General features: G+C 51.4%; 1 protein-coding gene across 1 annotated transcript in view; it reads left to right on the forward strand.

Moving 5' to 3' along the window:
• LOC142312732 (uncharacterized) overlaps positions 1–19820 on the forward strand; it is a 157143-nt gene that overhangs the window by 119054 nt on the left and 18269 nt on the right. Inside the window, exon 12 of the mRNA XM_075351720.1 lies at positions 17487–17670. Within this exon, the coding sequence (XP_075207835.1) occupies positions 17487–17670 (184 nt within the window). The remainder of the gene's footprint in view (positions 1–17486; positions 17671–19820) is intronic.

The following is a 19820-nucleotide window of genomic DNA, read 5'->3' on the forward strand; positions in this document are numbered from 1 at the left end:
GTCACAATCTATCCAACACCTTCATACCATCTCCACAGCAGCTCACCCAACACCACCTCCACAACAACCCCAACCCACCCACTCAAGGCTGCACTCTTAAGTGTGTACAAAATGAGAGGAGTCAAACAAGAGCTCCAAGCCATGGTGTCCCCCATCCCTTCTGGCAGGGTGCACCCCCAGGAACATTCGTATGGTCCCAGTATCCACCAATTTTATGGGCATCCACAAGCGCCTAAATGCTTCCTCTCCTGCAACCCTCTTCCCTCCACCTCGTCCCCTGTTTTGCCACCTCAGTGAGCACCCCTCCTCCTAGGTTCACCCAATCATGCCCCTCTGTCGAGATCCCCAAGTTCGTATTAGAATTTGTAATGGTTTTTTTTTTTTTTTATAACCTTTTTCTTTGTCGCTCCATTGGGAGACCCAGACAATTGGGTGTATAGCTTCTGCCTCCGGAGGCCACACAAAGTATTACACTTTAAAAAGTGTAACCCCTCCCCTCTGCTATACACCCTCCCGTGCATCACGGGCTCCTCAGTTTTTATGCTTTGTGCGAAGGAGGCACACATGCACGCATAGCTCCACAATTTAGTCAGCAGCAGCTGCTGACTATATCGGATGGAAGAAAAGTGGGCCCATATAGGGCCCCCGGCATGCTCCCTTCTCACCCCACTCTGGTCGGCGGTGCTGTTAAGGTTGAGGTACCCATTGCGGGTACATAGGCAGGAGCCAACATGCTGTTTTCCTTCCCCATCCCTGCAGGGCTCTGGGTGAAGTGGGATCCATAATCGGTCTCCAGACACTGGGACCGTGCTCCCTCCGCAGCCCCTGGGGAATCTGCTGGACAGGAGCTGGGTATCGTCAGGGACATGGCCCTGCTACTGTGAGGTACTCTGTGTCCCCTTGGGGACGGCGCATGGAGCGCTTGTGTCATACACGCTGCAGCACTGCTGGGCGTGTTAGTGCGCCGGGACTACCGCGCTGACCGCGCTTGTTTGCCGGCCGCGCTTATAACTCTAGTCCCCGGCTTCTGCGGCCTAGTACCGCATATTCCCGCCCCCGGGCCTGCCAGTCAGGGGAAGGGAAGGACGCTGCACTGGAAGATTCCCGCGCTTTCTTGGGCAAGGTGCTCTATGTCCCCGTTGGGACGGCGCATAAAGCACCTTGAGCCCAGACGCTGCAGCGACTGCGGCGTGCGTATGGGTCCGGGACTACCGCGCCGACCGTGCACTGCCGGCCGGCCGCGATTTTAACTTTAGTCCCCGGCTTTTGCGGCCTAGTATGGGATTCTCCCGCCCCCAGGCCTGCCAGTCAGGGAAAAGGGCGGGACGGTCGGTATGACGCCGACAGTGAGGGCTGGAGTACACTGAGCTGTCCTCCACCCCCCCCTCACTACTCACGCTGGGGCACCAGATTCCCGCACTTTTTGTGACTACGCCCACGCCTCCCTCCTCCTCAGAGAACGCCGTCAGCCATGTTTTCAGCAACTTCTGGCTGCAGCTGAGGGAGACCCGGGGCAGTGAATCTGGTGGCCACAAGTTACATCCGCAGCCCCTGGGGGGATCTGCCGGACAGGAGACGGAGTATCGTCAGGGACATGGCCCTGCATCTACAGGTACTCTGTGTCCCCGTTGGGACGGTGCATGAAACACCTTGGCCTCAGACGCAGCTGCGACTGCGGTGTGGATTTTTTGTCTGGGACTACAGCGCCGACCGTGCCTGTTTGCCGGCCGCGGTTTTTACTTTAGTCCCCGGCTTTTGCGGCCTAGTGTGTTAAACTCCCGCCCCTGAGCCTGCCAGTCAGGGAGAAGGGCGGGACGGTCGGTATGATGCCGACAGTGAGGGCTGGAGCACACCTCGCTGTCCTCCGCCCCCCCTCACTGATCACTATAGGCCACCAGATTCCCGCACTTTTGTGACTACAGGGACAGAGCCCGGCATCATAACGTACTCTGTGTCCCCTGAGGGACGGTGCATGCAGCATCTGTGTTACAAACGCCGCAGCGGTTGCTGACTGGTTTGTGAGACTGGGACTACCGCGCCGTCCGCGCCATGTTTGCCGGCCGCGTTTTTAAATTTAGTCCCTGGCTCTTACGGCCTAGTGCCATATACTCCCGTTCTCGGGCCTGCCAGTCAGGGGTAACGACGGGACGGCCGACTGGACGTCGGCAGGGAGGGCTGGAGCATACGTTGGTATCCTCCTTCCCCCTCATTGAGCACTGGGGGGCACCAGTTTTTCTGCTGTCCCCCCCTTGGTGCTGCAGTGTATATATATATATATGTTTATTTATATGGTATATGATCTCACTGTTCGCCAGCATTATTTGTTTTTGGCTGTATACCCTCACTGATTACTCTGCGGACGACATGCTGTTGTCTGCTCTTAAAGAGTAAGGGTGCCAAGGCACTGGCTTATTTTACAACCGGTACCTCTTGTGCGGCTATATTACAGGCACTGCACAGATGACAGCGACAGAGTTTGCATGATGAAATCAGCAAATCTCTGAATAGCTTTCACATCACAGGACTCAGTCTATGGACAGGGGGTCTGCTAAGATACTGGAAGCCTTGCAGTCAGACCGATTCCACAGGGCCAGGGAGCTGTGAGTTCATCGCTCCCGGGTCCCTCTGAGTCGGTACAACATCCTGGGGTAACACCCAGATCCCACGGTGAGAACTCCGTCACGGACCGCGGCCTATGATAGGCTAAGCGGGCCCGCTGGGAACCTTCCCCGACTTCATCAGGAGTGCGTGTTTCGATCACTCTAACTCCAGAGGGGCCGTCCAGTAGCACAGAACTTGACGGACAAGCGCTTACTAAGCGCCTTATTGACACGCGTTACCCTTTTCCCCCCTGACGTGCTTAAGGGTTGGGCTCAGTGTCACAGGGTGGATCCTCCAGTCTCTAGGCTGGCGGCTAGATCCGTAGTATTAGGGGCAGATGTCCATCTCTCACGAATGCCACTGACAGGCAAATAACGCTTATGATGAAATCCATCTATGAAGCCATAGTCGCATCTTTTGCTCCAGCCTTCGCAGCCGCGAGGGCACTCCAAGCTATCTCAGCTTCTCCGGCTGAGATTATTGCGGTTGCACATAACTCTGCCACGCAGGTTGTGTCCTTCACTTCTCAGGCGTAGTTTTTTTCGTTCTACGCCATGAACGCGGCTCCTGGACTCTGCGAGCCGTACAGCGGTAGCATCCACCAATTCAGTGGCAGTCTGCAGGGCCATGTGGCTACGTGAATGGAAGGCAGGCTCTGCTTCCAAGAAGTTCTTAACCGGTTTGCCATTTTCTGGCGACCGTTTGTTTGGCGAGCAATTGGATGAAGTTACTAGACAGTCTCGTCCTTGCCGCAGTCCAAGACCGATGGGTGAGAGACATTCTGTCTCACGGTTACAGGATACAGCTCTCCTCTCGTCCTCCGACTCGTTTCTTCAGAACATCTCCGCCCCCCGAGTGAGCCGATGCACGGTGAACACTCTGAAGCCTCGATGTCACAAGGAGACTTCCTACCATCACTTGACATCAAGGATGCTTATCTCCATGTGCCGATCGCACCCGAGCTTCAACGCTTTCTGCGTTTCGCCATCAGGGATGAACACCTTCAGTTCGTGGCACTGCCATTCGGCCTGGCGACAGCCCCACGGGTCTTCACCAAGGTCATGGCAGCAGTGGTGGCGGTCCTACAGGGCCACTCGGTGATCACTTACCTAGACGATCCTCTAGTCAAGACACCCTCCTGGGTGGCATGTCAACACAACCTGACCATTGCTCTGGAGACTCTCCAGGGGTTCGGGTAGATCATCAAAATTCCAGGGTCAAAATTGACACCGACCCAATCACTGACTTATCTCGGGATGGAGTTTTATACTCTCTCAGCGATAGTGAAGCTTCCGCTGCATAGTCAGCGTTCACTACAGACAGGCGGGCCCAGTCACCCCTTGAGGCGCCTCATGCACTGTCCCAGGAAGATGGTGACAGCAAGGGAGGCAGTTCCCTTGCGCAGTTTCGTCTGCGTCCGATTCAATCGGACACCGCAAATGGGACAGGAGGTCGACGTCCCTAGACAAGAACGTCTCTCTTTCCCTTGCAGCAAAACCTCTCTTCAGTGGTGTCTTCTTTCCACTTCCTGGGCGAAGGAAAGATCCTTCCGGCCCCCAGCCGGGGCTGGGGTCACGACGGACGCGAGTCTGTCAGGGTGGGGAGCGGTCTTCCTCCACCACTCGGCTCAGGGAACCTGGACTCCGACAGAGTCCTCCCCTCGGTTAAATGTTCTGGAGATAAGGGCAGTGGATTTAGCCCTAAAGGTGTTCCAGCGGTAGCTGGACGGCAGGCAGATCCGAATTCAGTCGGACAACGCCAAGGCAGTTGCGTACATCAACCACCAGGGCGGCACACGCAGTCGTCAAGCCTTCCGAGCAGTTCGGCAGTTTCGGCTGTGGGCGGAAGCCACAGCCTCCAACATCTCCGCAGTTCACATCCCGGGCGTAGAAAACTGGGAAGCAGATTTTTCTCAGTCGCCAGGGCATGGACACAGGGGAATGGTCTTCACCCGCACGTGTTTCTAGAGATCTGTTGCCGTTGGGGAACGCCGGACGTCGATCTAATGGCGTCTCAGCACTACAACAAAGTCCCGGCATTCATGGCTCGGTCCAAGGATCACAGAGCTCTGGCGGCAGACGCGCTAGTTCACGACTGGTCGCAGTTTCGACTGCCTTATGTATTTCCTCCTCTGGCACTACTGCCCAGAGTGTTACGCAAGATCAGGTCAGACTGTCGCCGCGCCATCCTCGTTGCTCCAGACTGGCCGAGGTGATCGTGGTACCCGGATCTGTGGCACCTCACGGTGGGTCAACCGTGGGCACTCCCTGACCGACCTGACTTGCTGCCTCAAGGGCCATATTTCCTTCGGAATTCTACGGCTCTAATCCTCACTGTGTGGTGGCTCCTAGCGTCATCAGGGATATCTCCAGATGTCATTGCCACCATGAGACAGGCCAGGAAACCAACGTCCGCCAAGATCTATCACAGGACTTGGAGGATCTTCTTATCCTGGTGCTCTGATCAGGGTTTTACTCCCTGGCCGTTTGCCTTGCCCACTTTCTTTCACAAAGGGTGGCCTTCCTAGTGGCAGTCACATCACTCAGAAGAGTATCTCAACTGGCAGAGCTGTCATGCAAAGCCACCTTCCTGGTGTTTCACCAGGATAGGGTGGTTCTACGTCCGGTCCCGGCCTTTCTCACTAAGGTATCCCCGTTTCGTCTTACCCTCTTTGGGTCCGCATCCAGTTCACCAATGTGAAAAGGATTTGCGTTTATTAGATCTGGTGAGAGCACTCCGGCTCTACATTTCTCGCACGGCGCCCCTGCGCCGGTCTGATGCGCTCTTGTCCTTATCGCGGACCAGAGTAAGGGATTTCAGGTTTTCAAGTCAACCTTGGCTCGGTGAATCAAGGAACCGATTCTTGAAGCATACCGTTCTTTTGGGCTTCCGATTCCTGCAGGGCTGAAGGCCCATTCTACCAGAGCCGTCGGTGTCCTGAGCATTGCGACACCAGACTACGGCTCGGCAGGTGTGTCAGGCGGCTACCTGGTCGAGTCTGCACACTTTCACGAAACACTATCAGGTGCATGCCGATGATTCGGCAGATGCCAGCCTAGGTAGGCGAGTCCTTCAGGCGGCAGTTGCCCACCTGTAAGAGGGGGCCGTTTTTCGGCTCTTTTTATCGAGGTATTCTTTTACCCACCCAGGGATTGCTTTTGGACATCCCAATTGTCTGGGTCTCCCAATGGAGCGACAAAGAAGAAGGGAATTTTGTTTACTTACCGTAAATTCCTTTTCTTCAAGCTCCTATTGGGAGACCCAGCACCCGCCCCTGTTCCCTTTGGGCTGTTGTTCTTTTGTGTACACATTGTGTTCATGTTGAATTGTTCTTTTGGTCCATGGTTTCAGTTCTCCGAACATCCTTCGGATTGAATTTACCTTAGGCCAATTTATAAGTTTCCTCCTTCCTGCTTTTGCACCAAAACTGAGGAGCCCGTGATGCACGGGAGGGTGTATAGGCAGAGGGGAGGGGTTTACACTTTTAAGTATAATACTTTGTGTGGCCTCCGGATGCAGAAGCTATACACCCAATTGTCTGGGTCTCCCAATAGGAGCTAGAAGAAAAGGAATTTACGGTAAGTAAACAAAATTCCCTTCTTTATATGTAGTGGCAAGATTAGCCAGTGTTTTTATTTTGGAAATACTTGCCAACAGTATGGCTTTCTTTTTTTCTTTGGGAGTGATTTTCTAACAAAAAAAAGTTTTTGAAGTTAACTATATGTCCCTTTTAAAGTCTATATATTTCTTCAAATTCAGACCCACCACCAATTATATTACACAACACACATTTTTCTTTTTTACAATAAAAATGTTTTTTATTACAGACAACATATACTCCCTCTGACATAAAATAGCTAGCGAACATTTCACTTTCACACACTTTGAGGCCTCAAGGCGGCTACGTCCAACATAAGGGACTGTTGCAGTATTGGGCCCAATGTTTACATCATCTGCAATATACACTGGACAATCGTGGATATTGGTGTGTTTATGGAAGATGAAATATAATTAATGCATTAACATTTTGTTCACTTAACTAGAGAACCATCCGTACCCTTCAAGAAGCACAAAAAATCCTAAGGGTGCGTGCCTTCGATCAGTGTTTATAGCGTTTTGGATGTAGCATGTTTTCGCTGTGTTATAAACGCTGTGTTGTACAGTACAAGCATAGTGGATGAGATATCTAGAAATCCCGTGCCCACTGTGCATGTTTCTTCCAAAGCAAACCCTGACCAGCGGTGCGTCTTTCCAGACTGTAGCATGTAAATTGTTTTCTGCGGAATCACATGCATCCTCTATAGGGAGAACACAAGCGAGAGACCGCAGTGCTCTGAACCCTGATCGTGGGTACAAGCAGCTGCTTTCTACTGCGGAGAAGACACTCGCGGCCCCGCAGGTCAGGACCTGCTGCGTCAAGGACACAGTGAGTCCTGATCGTGGGCACATACCCTAAAGGTATATTCCAATAATTGACGGGGCCGGAAAAATCTATAATTAAAGATGCGGCGATAGTGGCACAAACCTCTGTGGGGATAGGGCCTCAAACATGTCTGATAATTTGGAATGCCTCATCCCCAACCACAACAAATAGACTGGAAATCACATGTGATTGCAGTTAGTGGTTAGACATAGTTAAAATCCAATTAAATGAGACAGAGAAAAGAAGGTCACAGGGAGGGAGACAGGTTACCCCTTAATTTCTGTGCGGGGAACAGGATAGTTTGATTATATCCCAGATGGCCATATAAATGACCAGAGAAACATAGGTATATCCCCTAAGATAGTAGAGTAATGGAGTGCTTATACATGAAAAGTAACCAACAGGATAAGGTCCAAATCAGGGCCTGAAACGATAGTATGTAACACCACCAGCGAGTACGTAGTATAATCTCAAATAAAGAAAAAAAAAATCATACAATGGTGGAGATTGGCACCTGAAGGACCTACCTGTGGTATGTATAGCACCCGAGGAGGGGAGTCTGCCAGCCTCACATGTGGACCCGGTCCCGACACGTGTTTCGCATCTGCTTCAACGGGAGACCAGTTACAAACTTATAGGTGCTGTCAACCAAGGCCAACAGCACTACAGAAAAGAATTGTTTATAATTGAAGTATAGGGTCCCTGAGTTTGGTGGCTTCCTTACACGGATGAGTTTTCCATCCAAGGTCCCAATACAGTTGGGGAATTGGCAGCTTTGGTGAAAACCTTGGGTGATACATTCCCAGTCTTAGGCTCGAAAGCATGGTAGAGTCTTTCCCAGATCTGATTACAGGTGGAGCGGACAACGATAGAAATGGTGGAAACATTTCAAATTAAAGGCAGCAGACGAAGTACCCATTGCCAGAAAACCTACAAGAGACAACAAAACAAAAAACATTAGCTATCATGATGTAAAACAATATCTTACAGATTATGTATCAATTTGGAATAAAGGACCACACTCCACAAATAGTCACAGACAAGGGTAAACGAAAACTCGAGCACACTGCACTCAAACACAAAGGAGGGACAATTTGTGAACTGGGGAGTAATGCAAAAGGGGTAGGAAATAACTTCACAATTTGATGACTCACACACCACACTGAATTGCAAACTGATGATCACCATGCAACTGGATAGCACCAGGAAGCAAAGAGCTACAGCCGGCACTCAACCCCAGTTTCCAGAAGCTTATAAAGGCTGGAGTTGGTGATCAGCAACCTGAGCTCCCAACAGCTGATAACAGGCCAGCAGAAATTAACTCCTCCTGTGCTGGAGAGCGAAGGCAATTAGAGGAGGAGTGAAGAGTGCAGCACATACCATCCGGTATATTAAAAAATGCAATTTATTGGTCTACATTAGAAAGCAGAAGTGAGCATTCACCAACGCGTTTCTGGCACAGAGGTGCCCTTAGTCATAGCACCTGGAAGTTGACCTGACATCACCGGATCTCAGAGGTCGCGGAGCCTGGGGGGGGGATCACTTTATGGGGGTGAGCAGGCCAGTATAGTGCTGCTCACAGGCAAAATTGGCTTATCAAGGTATTTAGAAAAAGCCTTCCCTATTAGTTTTACAGGAATGTGGTCAGTACCGCAGAGCAGTGAACCACCGCTTTAACAATCTCTGGATGGTAGTGACGGGCTGTCCAGCTCTTTTTAGTGATCCGGTTTCCATGGCTCCGCTCACAAAAAAGAGCCAGCTCTTTCGGATTGTTCATGGCTCCCTATTAAATGTGTTCACCGCAGCTTGTGTTAACGCCGCCAAAACCACCCGTGGCTAAACTCCGCCGACTCACAACGGCCCAATTAATTTACTGAGTAGGCGGGGTTTTGTTCAGGTGAGCGGGGATTTCCCACCAAACCCCAAAACTTTACGCCCAGTGACAGCCGTTTAGAGAATTTAGTGGCTTTCACTGGGGATCCGGCTCTTGTCAGTCACAGCAGGGAGTCGGATCTTTGGGTCGGATCGTTCGAGACCGACAGATCACTACTGGATGGAGAAGGGGGATAGCACACACAGGACTATACACAGTGTCCTCTTACCGTGCTGTGTGTGCTGTATGCTTCCCCTCTCCTTTCTGACCTGATGTTCCAGGACTATGGAAGATGTGCTGCTTACAGTGCAAGTAACACTTCACCTCATTCTTTATTTTTATTGTCCAAGAGGAGTGGTCAACCTGCTGCAAGGACAATTGTCAGATGGGCATTCTGGGTCTCTTGCAGCCTAATCTACATTTACACTTTTTTTTTTTGCTCAGACAAAATTTGAACCTATATGAATTTTTTGATACATACAGTACACACATCAATCTTAAACATAGATATATGTCCCGGGTCCGTGAGACTCAAAGCAGATCTTTATTCTCATCCTTTTGTGGATCAGACTCGGCCATTATTGTCTATGGGGATCGGTAGGAAATTAATGAATCACAGAAGACAGACTTTGTACTTCAGCGTTTCATCCATTTTTAATTGATCCATTGTTAATGTGAACTAATCACCAGGATTTTCCTATATAACCTAAAGCCAGTGCTATACTAGCACTATTAGGCTGATTCTCTACATACCATTAGTGGTCAGCTCGGATGTATAGGTTTTGAAATCCAAGAAAGTAAAGTTTATAAAATAATCAGTTGTTGAGTGACAGCAGCTGCCGATCAGATAATATCTGGGGGGGTATTCATAGTTATTCCCTCACCCTGTTACTTATGCTAATTTTATTATAGAATAAATTTCATTTTTGACTAGCAGGACCTGGGCTGAGGTCATACCCATGTGACCATAAGGGACGGGGCCTCAGCCAACAAAGCTGATACCAGGAAGTAACATCTTTCTGTTGGCTGAGGCCCCGCCCCTTCTGGTCACATGGGTATGACCTCAGCACAGGTCCTGCTAGTCAAAAATTAAATCACCTCTATAATAAAAGTAGCATAAGTAACAGGGGGAGGGGAAAACTATGACCCCCCCCCCACACCACCCCGCTATTATCTGATCCTCAGCTGCTGTCACTCAACAAGCTGCTCATTTTATAAACTTTACTTTCTTGGATTTCAAAACCTATAAATCCTTGCTGACCACTACAGGTATGTATAGAATCTGCCTGATAGTGCCAGTATAGCACTGGCTTTAGGTTATATAGGAAAATCCTGGTGATTAGTTCACTTTAAGAATGACTAAAAGAAGGGAATTTTGTTTACTTACCGTAAATTCCTTTTCTTCTAGCTCCTATTGGGAGACCCAGACAATTGGGTGTATAGCTTCTGCCTCCGGAGGCCACACAAAGTATTACACTTAAAAGTGTAAACCCCTCCCCTCTGCCTATACACCCCCCCGTGCATCACGGGCTCCTCAGTTTTGGTGCAAAAGCAGGAAGGAGGAAACTTATAAATTGGTCTAAGGTAAATTCAATCCGAAGGATGTTCGGAGAACTGAAACCATGAACCCAGAACAATTCAACATGAACAACATGTGTACACAAAAGAACAACAGCCCGAAGGGAACAGGGGCGGGTGCTGGGTCTCCCAATAGGAGCTAGAAGAAAAGGAATTTACGGTAAGTAAACAAAATTCCCTTCTTCTTTGTCGCTCCATTGGGAGACCCAGACAATTGGGACGTCCAAAAGCAGTCCCTGGGTGGGTAAAAGAATACCTCGGTAATAGAGCCGTAAAACGGCCCCTTCCTACAGGTGGGCAACCGCCGCCTGAAGGACTCGCCTACCTAGGCTGGCATCTGCCGAAGCGTAGGTATGCACCTGATAGTGTTTCGTGAAAGTGTGCAGACTCGACCAGGTAGCCGCCTGACACACCTGCTGAGCCGTAGCCTGGTGCCGCAATGCCCAGGACGCACCCACGGCTCTGGTAAAATGGGCTTTCAGCCCTGAAGGAACCTGAAGCCCAGAAGAACGGTAGGCTTCAAGAATTGGTTCCTTGATCCACCGAGCCAAGGTTGACTTGGAAGCCTGCGACCCTTTACGCTGGCCAGCGACAAGGACAAAGAGCGCATCCGAGCGGCGCAGGGGCGCCGTACGAGAAATGTAGAGTCTAAGTGCTCTCACAATATCTAACAAGTGCAAATCCTTTTCACATTGGTGAACTGGATGAGGGCAAAAAGAAGGTAAGGAGATATCCTGATTGAGATGAAAAGGGGATACCACCTTAGGGAGAAATTCCGGAACCGGACGCAGAACCACCTTGTCCTGGTGAAACACCAGGAAGGGGGCTTTGCATGACAATGCAGCTAGCTCAGACACTCTCCGAAGTGATGTGACTGCCACTAGGAAGACCACCTTCTGCGAAAGGCGTGAAAGAGAAATATCTCTCATTGGCTCGAAAGGTGGTTTCTGAAGAGCCGTTAGCACCCTGTTCAGATCCCAGGGTTCTAGCGAACGCTTGTAAGGAGGGACTATGTGGCAAACTCCCTGCAGGAACGTGCGGACCTGCGGAAGCCTGGCTAGACGCTTTTGAAAAAACACAGAGAGCGCCGAGACTTGTCCCTTAATAGAGCCGAGAGACAAACCCTTTTCCATTCCGGATTGAAGGAAGGACAGAAAAGTGGGCAAGGCAAATGGCCAGGGAGTAAAACCCTGATCAGAGCACCAGGATAAGAAGATCCTCCACGTCCTGTGGTAGATCTTGGCGGACGTTGGTTTCCTGGCCTGTCTCATAGTGGCAATGACCTCTTGAGATAACCCTGAAGACGCTAGGATCCAGGACTCAATGGCCACACAGTCAGGTTGAGGGCCGCAGAATTCAGATGGAAAAATGGCCCTTGAGACAGTAAGTCTGGACGGTCTGGTAGTGCCCACGGTTGACCCACCGTGAGATGCCACAGATCCGGGTACCACGACCTCCTCGGCCAGTCTGGGGCGATGAGGATGGCGCGGCGGCAGTCGGACCTGATCTTGCGTAATACTCTGGGCAGTAGTGCCAGAGGAGGAAATACATAAGGCAGCCGAAACTGCGACCAATCCTGAACTAATGCGTCTGCCGCCAGAGCTCTGTGATCTTGAGACCGTGCCATGAATGCCGGGACCTTGTTGTTGTGCCGGGACGCCATTAGGTCGACGTCCGGCTTCCCCCAGCGGCAACAGATCTCTTGAAACACGTCTGGGTGAAGAGACCATTCCCCTGCGTCCATGCCCTGGCGACTGAGAAAGTCTGCTTCCCAGTTTTCTACGCCCGGGATGTGAACTGCGGAGATGGTGGAGGCTGTGGCTTCCACCCACAGCAGAATCCGCCGAACTTCCTGGAAGGCTTGCCGACTGCGTGTGCCGCCTTGGTGGTTGATGTATGCCACCGCCGTGGCGTTGTCCGACTGAATTCGGATCTGCCTGCCTTCCAGCCACGGCTGGAACGCCTTTAGGGCTAGATACACTGCCCTTATCTCCAGAACATTGATCTGAAGGGAGGACTCTGGCTGAGTCCAGGTACCCTGAGCCCTGTGGTGGAGGAAGACCGCTCCCCACCCTGACAGACTCGCGTCCGTCGTGACCACAGCCCAGGATGGGGGTAGGAATGATTTCCCCTTCGACAAAGAAGTGAGAAGAAGCCACCACTGAAGGGAGGCCTTGGCTGCCCGAGAAAGGGAGACGTTCCTGTCGAGGGACGTCGACTTCCTGTCCCATTTGCGGAGAATGTCCCATTGAAGTGGACGCAGATGAAACTGCGCAAATGGAACTGCCTCCATTGCTGCCACCATCTTCCCTAGGAAGTGCATGAGGCGCCTCAAGGGGTGCGACTGGGCTCGAAGGAGAGATTGCACCCCTGTCCTTAGTGAACGCTGTTTGTCCAGCGGAAGTTTCACTATCGCTGAGAGAGTATGAAACTCCATCCCGCGATATGTCAGCGATTGGGTCGGTGTCAATTTTGACTTTGGGAAATTGATGATCCACCCGAATCTCTGGAGAGTCTCCAGAGCAATGTTCAGGCTGTGTTGGCATGCCACCCGAGAGGGGGCCTTGACAAGGAGATCGTCTAAGTAAGGGATCACCGAGTGTCCCTGAGAGTGTAGGACTGCTACCACTGTTGCCATGACCTTGGTGAAGACCCGTGGGGCTGTCGCCAGGCCGAAAGGCAGCGCCACGAACTGAAGGTGTTCGTCCCCGATGGCGAAACGCAGGAAGCGCTGATGCTCTGGTGCAATCGGCACGTGGAGATAAGCATCCCTGATGTCGATTGATGCTAGGAAGTCTCCTTGGGACATCGAGGCGATGACAGAGCGGAGAGATTCCATCCGGAACCGCCTGGTTTTCACGTGTTTGTTGAGCAGTTTGAGGTCCAGAACGGGACGGAAAGATCCGTCCTTTTTTGGCACCACAAACAAGTTGGAGTAAAAACCGTGACCCCATTGCTGAAGGGGAACAGGGATCACCACTCCTTCTGCCTTCAGAGTGCTCACTGCCTGAAGAAGAGCATCGGCTCGCTCGGGGGGCGGAGATGTTCTGAAGAAACGGGTCGGAGGACGAGAGCGGAACTCTATCCTGTAACCGTGAGACAGAATGTCTCTCACCCATCGGTCTTGGACATGTGGCAACCAGGCGTCGCAAAAGCGGGAGAGCCTGCCACCGACCGAGGATGCGGTTTGGGGAGGCCGAAAGTCATGAGGAGGCCGCTTTGGGAGCGGTTCCTCCGGCGGTCTTTTTAGGACGTGACTGAGACCGCCATGAATCAGAGTTCCTCTGACCCTTCTGTGGCCTGTTGGACGAGGAGAATTGAGACCTGGCTGAGGGCTGAAAGGACCGAAACCTCGATTGTACCTTCCGTTGTTGAGGTCTGTTTGGTTTGGACTGGGGTAAGAACGAGTCCTTTCCCTTGGATTGTTTAATGATTTCATCCAATTGCTCGCCAAACAGGCGGTCGCCAGAAAATGGCAAACCGGTTAAGAACTTTTTGGAAGCAGAGTCTGCCTTCCATTCACGTAGCCACATGGCCCTGCGGACTGCCACCGAATTGGCGGATGCTACCGCCGTACGGCTCGCAGAGTCCAGGACAGCATTCATGGCGTAGGACGCAAACGCCGACGCCTGAGAGGTTAAGGACACAACCTGCGGAGTAGAGGCACGTGTGACTGCATTAATCTCAGACTGACAAGCTGAGATAGCTTGGAGTGCCCATACGGCTGCGAATGCCGGAGCAAAGGACGCGCCGATAGCTTCATAGATGGATTTCATCAGGAGCTCTATCTGCCTGTCAGTGGCATCCTTGAGTGATGCACCGTCTGCCACTGCAACTATGGATCTAGCCGCCAGTCTAGAGATTGGAGGATCCACCTTGGTCAGGGGGGAAGGGATAACGTGTGTCATTAAGGCGCTTAGTAAAGCGCTTATCTGGAAAAGCTCGGTGTTTCTGGACTGTATCTCTGAAGTCGGAGTGATCAAGAAACGCACTCCGTGTACGTTTGGGAAACCTAAAATGGAATTTCTCCTGCTGAGAAGCTGACTCCTCAATCTGAGGAGTTGGAGGAGAAAGATCCAACACCTGATTGATGGACGCTATAAGGTCGTTTACTATGGCGTCCCCTTCAGGTGTATCAAGGTTGAGAGCGGCGTCAGAATCAGAGCCCTGATCTGCCGCCTCCGCTTCATCCTCCAGAGAGTCCTCATGCTGAGACCCTGAACACTGTGATGAAGTCGAGGGAAGCTCCCGGCGAGCCCGCTTAGCCGGTCTGGGACTGCGGTCCGTGTCAGAGTCCTCACCGTGGGACCTATGAGTCGCCCCAGGAGCACTTTGCTGCGCCGACCGAGGGGGGTCTGAGGGAAAAGGTTCAACAGTGCCCGGGGCCTGTGTTACAGGTCTGGACTGCAAAGCTTCTAGTATCTTAGCAGACCATTTATCCATAGACTCAGAAAGTTTGTCAGCGAATACTGCAAACTCTGTCCCTGTCACCTGGACAGTGGCAGCAGGTGGTTCCACCTGGGCCGAGGGTCCCACCAGTGGCAGAGGCTCCGGCTGAGTGAGTGTCACAGGGGCCGAGCATTGCACACAATGAGGGTAGGTGGAACCTGCAGGTAATTGAAAAACGTAGAACAGTGAAAATGGATCTTAACAATGGTAAGAGGCAAAGACTTCTGGGGACATATATGTATATAAAAAGAATAGAAGTCATTCATTTTTGCCAAAGTCTCTCCATACCTCATAGCCAAAAAACTTTAAGAAGTAGTCATAAGCACAAGTGTGCAGATAAAAGATTCTTTAATGAACAGGCAGTGATATAATACAGGGTATGGATATATAAATAGTATACAAAAGGTTACAGAGACATGGAGGGTGATTGATTCCCCAAATGTGACTGCTTACAAAATCACACAAGTTTAATCATGTATAGCTCACTGGCATGGTTAGTGCTAGGAAAAGGTTACTGAACAATACAGTGTAGCCAGGAAGGTCAGCAGCTGAAAAGATCAATATACCAGCGACACTTAGAAAATAATGGTTATTTTCTAAGTGTCGCTGGTATATTGATCTTTTCAGCTGCTGACCTTCCTGGCTACACTGTATTGTTCAGTAACCTTTTCCTAGCACTAACCATGCCAGTGAGCTATACATGATTAAACTTGTGTGATTTTGTAAGCAGTCACATTTGGGGAATCTATCACCCTCCATGTCTCTGTAACCTTTTGTATACTATTTATATATCCATACCCTGTATTATATCACTGCCTGTTCATTAAAGAATCTTTTATCTGCACACTTGTGCTTATGACTACTTCTTAAAGTTTTTTGGCTATGAGGTATGGAGAGACTTTGGCAAAAATGAAGGAACCTGCAGGTAGCATAGCCGCACATGAGGTACAGGTTGCAAAGTAAGCACCCTTGCTTTTTGCGGACGACATGCTGTTGTCTCCTCTTAGAGCAATCAGAGAGGGTATATAGCCAAAGCACTAGTGCGGCCGTACAGAGTAAATGTATACAATATAAGCATATAAATATACACTTCGGCACCCAGGGGGGCAAGCACCTAGTAACAGGTGCGGCTTACCGACCGCCCTCAGCGTTTGTGTGACCACCAGATTCCCTGCCTGTGCCTCCCAGAGCTGTAGAGCTCGTCTCTGAAGTTCTCCAGCGTCAGAAGTGCTGATAGGAATGGCTGCCAGCGTTCTGAGAGGAGGAGGGAGCCGTGGGCGTGCCTTAGAAAGTGCGGGAATCTGGTGCCCCACGGTGCTCAGTGAGGGGGGAGGAGGATACTAAGTATGCTCCAGCCCTCAGCGCTGACGTCCAGTGCAGCGTCCCGCCCTTACCCCTGACTGGCAGGCCCGGGGGCGGGAATATGCGGTACTAGGCCGCAAAAGCCGGGGACTAAAGTTATAAGCGCGGCCGGCAAACAAGCGCGGTCAGCGCGGTAGTCCCGGCGCACAAACACAACCAGCAGCTGCTGCAGCGTCCATTAGACAGGCGCTCTATGCGCCGTCCCCAAGCGGACACAGAGTACCTCAGAGGAGCAGGGCCTGTCCCTGACGATACCTGGTCTCCTGTCCAGCAGATTCCCCCAGGGGCTGCAGAGGGAGCACGGTCCCAGTGCCTGGTGACCGATTAGGATCCCACTTCACCCAGAGCCCCTAAGGGATGGGGAAGGAAAACAGCATGTGGCTCCAGCCTTTGTACCCGCAATGGGTACCTCAACCTTAACAGCACCGCCGACCAAAGTGGGGTGAGAAGGGAGCATGCCAGGGGCCCTGTTATGGGCCCTCTTTTCTTCCATCCGATATAGTCAGCAGCTGCTGCTGACTAAATTGTGGAGCTTGCGTGCATGTGTGCCTCCTTCAACACAAAGCATAAAAACTGAGGAGCCCGTGATGCACGGGGGGGTGTATAGGCAGAGGGGAGGGGTTTACACTTTCAAGTGAAATACTTTGTGTGGCCTCCGGAGGCAGAAGCTATACACCCAATTGTCTGGGTCTCCCAATGGAGCGACAAAGAAAAAAGTCTAAAGAGTACCTGCTTAAGTGAGAAAAAAGGATGAGAAAATAACTGATGCCCCTAGGATGACACCTGAGAGAGAAAAAAATTGGTCTATATTACTTGAACTGTAAAACAAGTATGTATGAATTCAGCCTAATGATGGATTCACACCTCCAGGTGCCACAATCCGAGCATGGACTGTGATTCAAGGACCGGCCCCCAGGTCTGAGGAACTGCACTTTACAGCCTCATATCTAAGGCCATGTACCTTGTGGCCAGTCTGTCAATCATGGTCTGTACATGGACCACAACAACATATGGATTTATAAGTCTGGGATTATCTGGATAGCATGGGGAGATTCAAAAAGAGAGAAGCCTGGCTCAACTGTGGTTGTGCTCAGAAGTAAAAAATAAGTCCAAATTAAAATCAAAATATTTCGGCACTCATTATAAGAAAAAATGAAACGTCAGTCTGTCCAAAATTGTGATTTTATTTATGCCGAAAAGTAAAGACTGCATCCAGACGTTTCGGCATTTTTTGCCTTTATCAATGGTGCTGCAAACACATCTGTGGTACCGGGTGCCTAATGAGTCAGCACAGGCACAAACCATACACTCCAGTAACTTGATGACTGCTGTAATAGATCTTCTAGGAGATGATGGTAGCAGAAGGCAACAGCAGACATGCATGGTAACAGATATGGATGGTAGCGGAGGCGGACATGGATAGTAGCGGACATGGAGGGTAGCAGAGGAAGACATGGATGGTAGCAGGGGTCGACGGCAGACATGTATGGTAGTGGAGGAGGATATGGATGATAGCGGGGTTCGACGGCAGACATGAATGGTAGCGGAGGAGGATATGGATGATCACAGAGGCGGACATGGATGGTAGTGGGAGATGACGGGAGATATGGATGGTAGTGGCGTCGGACATGGATAGTAGCAGACCGATGGTACTAGGGGTCGACTGCAGACATGGATGGTAGCTAAGTTGGGCATGGATGGTGGCGGAGGTGAACGGACGGTAGCAGGCATGGATGGTAGCGGAGGTGGGACATGAATAGTAGCGGAGGCGAACATTGATGGTAGCAGGGTCGACAGCAGACATGGATGTAGCGGAGCCGGACATTGATGGTAGCGGGGGTTGACAGCAGACATAGATGGTAGCGGAGTTGGACATGAATGGTAGCGGGGGTCGACGGCAGACACGGATAGTAGCTGACATTGATGGTAGCAGGGGTCGACAGCAGACATAGATGGTAGCGGAGTTGGACATGAATGGTAGTGGGGGTCGACGGCAGACATGGATGGTACTGGAATCAGACATGGATGGTAGTGGGTGTCGAAAGCAGACATGGATGGTACTGGAATCAGACATGGAAACATGGATGGTAGTGGGTGTCGAAAGCAGAAATGGATGGTAGCGGAGTCGGGCATGGATAGTAGCAGAGGTAGACGGTAGCGGGCATGGATAGTAGCAGAGGTGGACGGTAGCGGGCATGGATAGTAGCAGAGGTGGACGGTAGCGGACATGGATAGTAGCAGAGGTGGACGGTAGCGGACATGGATAGTAGCAGAGGTGGACGGTAGCGGACATGGATAGTAGCAGTGGTGGACGGTAGCGGGCATGGATAGTAGCAGAGGTGGACGGTAGCGGACATGGATAGTAGCAGAGGTGGACGGTAGCGGACATGGATAGTAGCAGAGGTGGACGGTAGCGGACATGGATAGTAGCAGAGGTGGACGGTAGCGGACATGGATAGTAGCAGAGGTGGACGGTAGCGGACATGGATAGTAGCAGAGGTGGACGGTAGCGGACATGGATAGTAGCAGAGGTGGATGGTAGCGGGCATGGATAGTAGCAGAGGTGGACGGTAGCGGGCATGGATAGTAGCAGAGGTGGACGGTAGCGGACATGGATAGTAGCAGAGGTGGACGGTAGCGGACATGGATAGTAGCAGAGGTGGACGGTAGCGGACATGGATAGTAGCAGAGGTGGACGGTAGCGGGCATGGATAGTAGCAGAGGTGGACGGTAGCGGGCATGGATAGTAGCAGAGGTGGACGGTAGCGGACATGGATAGTAGCAGAGGTGGACGGTAGCGGGCATGGATAGTAGCAGAGGTGGACGGTAGCGGGCATGGATAGCAGCAGAGGTGGACGGTAGCGGACATGGATAGTAGCAGAGGTGGACGGTAGCGGACATGGATAGTAGCAGAGGTGGACGGTAGCGGACATGGATAGTAGCAGAGGTGGACGGTAGTGGAGGTGTCCTCCTGGGGGTCATTGGAGTTTCTGGAAAATTAAATGGCCTTGGGAGAGAATGGACAAGGAGCAAATAACAGGAATATGGTGGCAGGTGACTAAGGAACAACCATGCAAGGGGCCAATGTGTTCCCTCTTGGCTCAGGGAATGGTGACCTCATGTCCCCAGCAGGGGGAGACCTGCCCAAATTATCAACTCTTCCAAGTTCCTAGTCTGCATCCTCTGAGGCACTGAGAAATACACAATGATAATGTAACAATAGAAATAACCATTGTGGCCCCATGTTCCCATCACTGACTGCGGCCACAGTGAGCCTCCTGTCTGCACTATGTATGGGCGATTCAGAAGTCACGTGATCTGTGGTTATCTCAGAGAGGACTGAGCAGAACTTCACTTCCCGGCATGCATTGTGTGCTTCCCGCCCAGGGGCGGTGACTTCATCAGTGTGCGGCCGCCGGTAGGGGATGAGGACGCGGCGGAGGCAGAGTAAGCTGGGAACACAGCAGCACGGTGAGTGGGCCGGGCACAGCCACGGGAACACGTGACGTGCCGCGCACCTGCCGCCCTCCACTG

Source organism: Anomaloglossus baeobatrachus, chromosome 5, assembly GCF_048569485.1.
Source record: "Anomaloglossus baeobatrachus isolate aAnoBae1 chromosome 5, aAnoBae1.hap1, whole genome shotgun sequence".
In the NCBI taxonomy this organism is placed as follows: Eukaryota; Metazoa; Chordata; class Amphibia; order Anura; family Aromobatidae; genus Anomaloglossus; species Anomaloglossus baeobatrachus.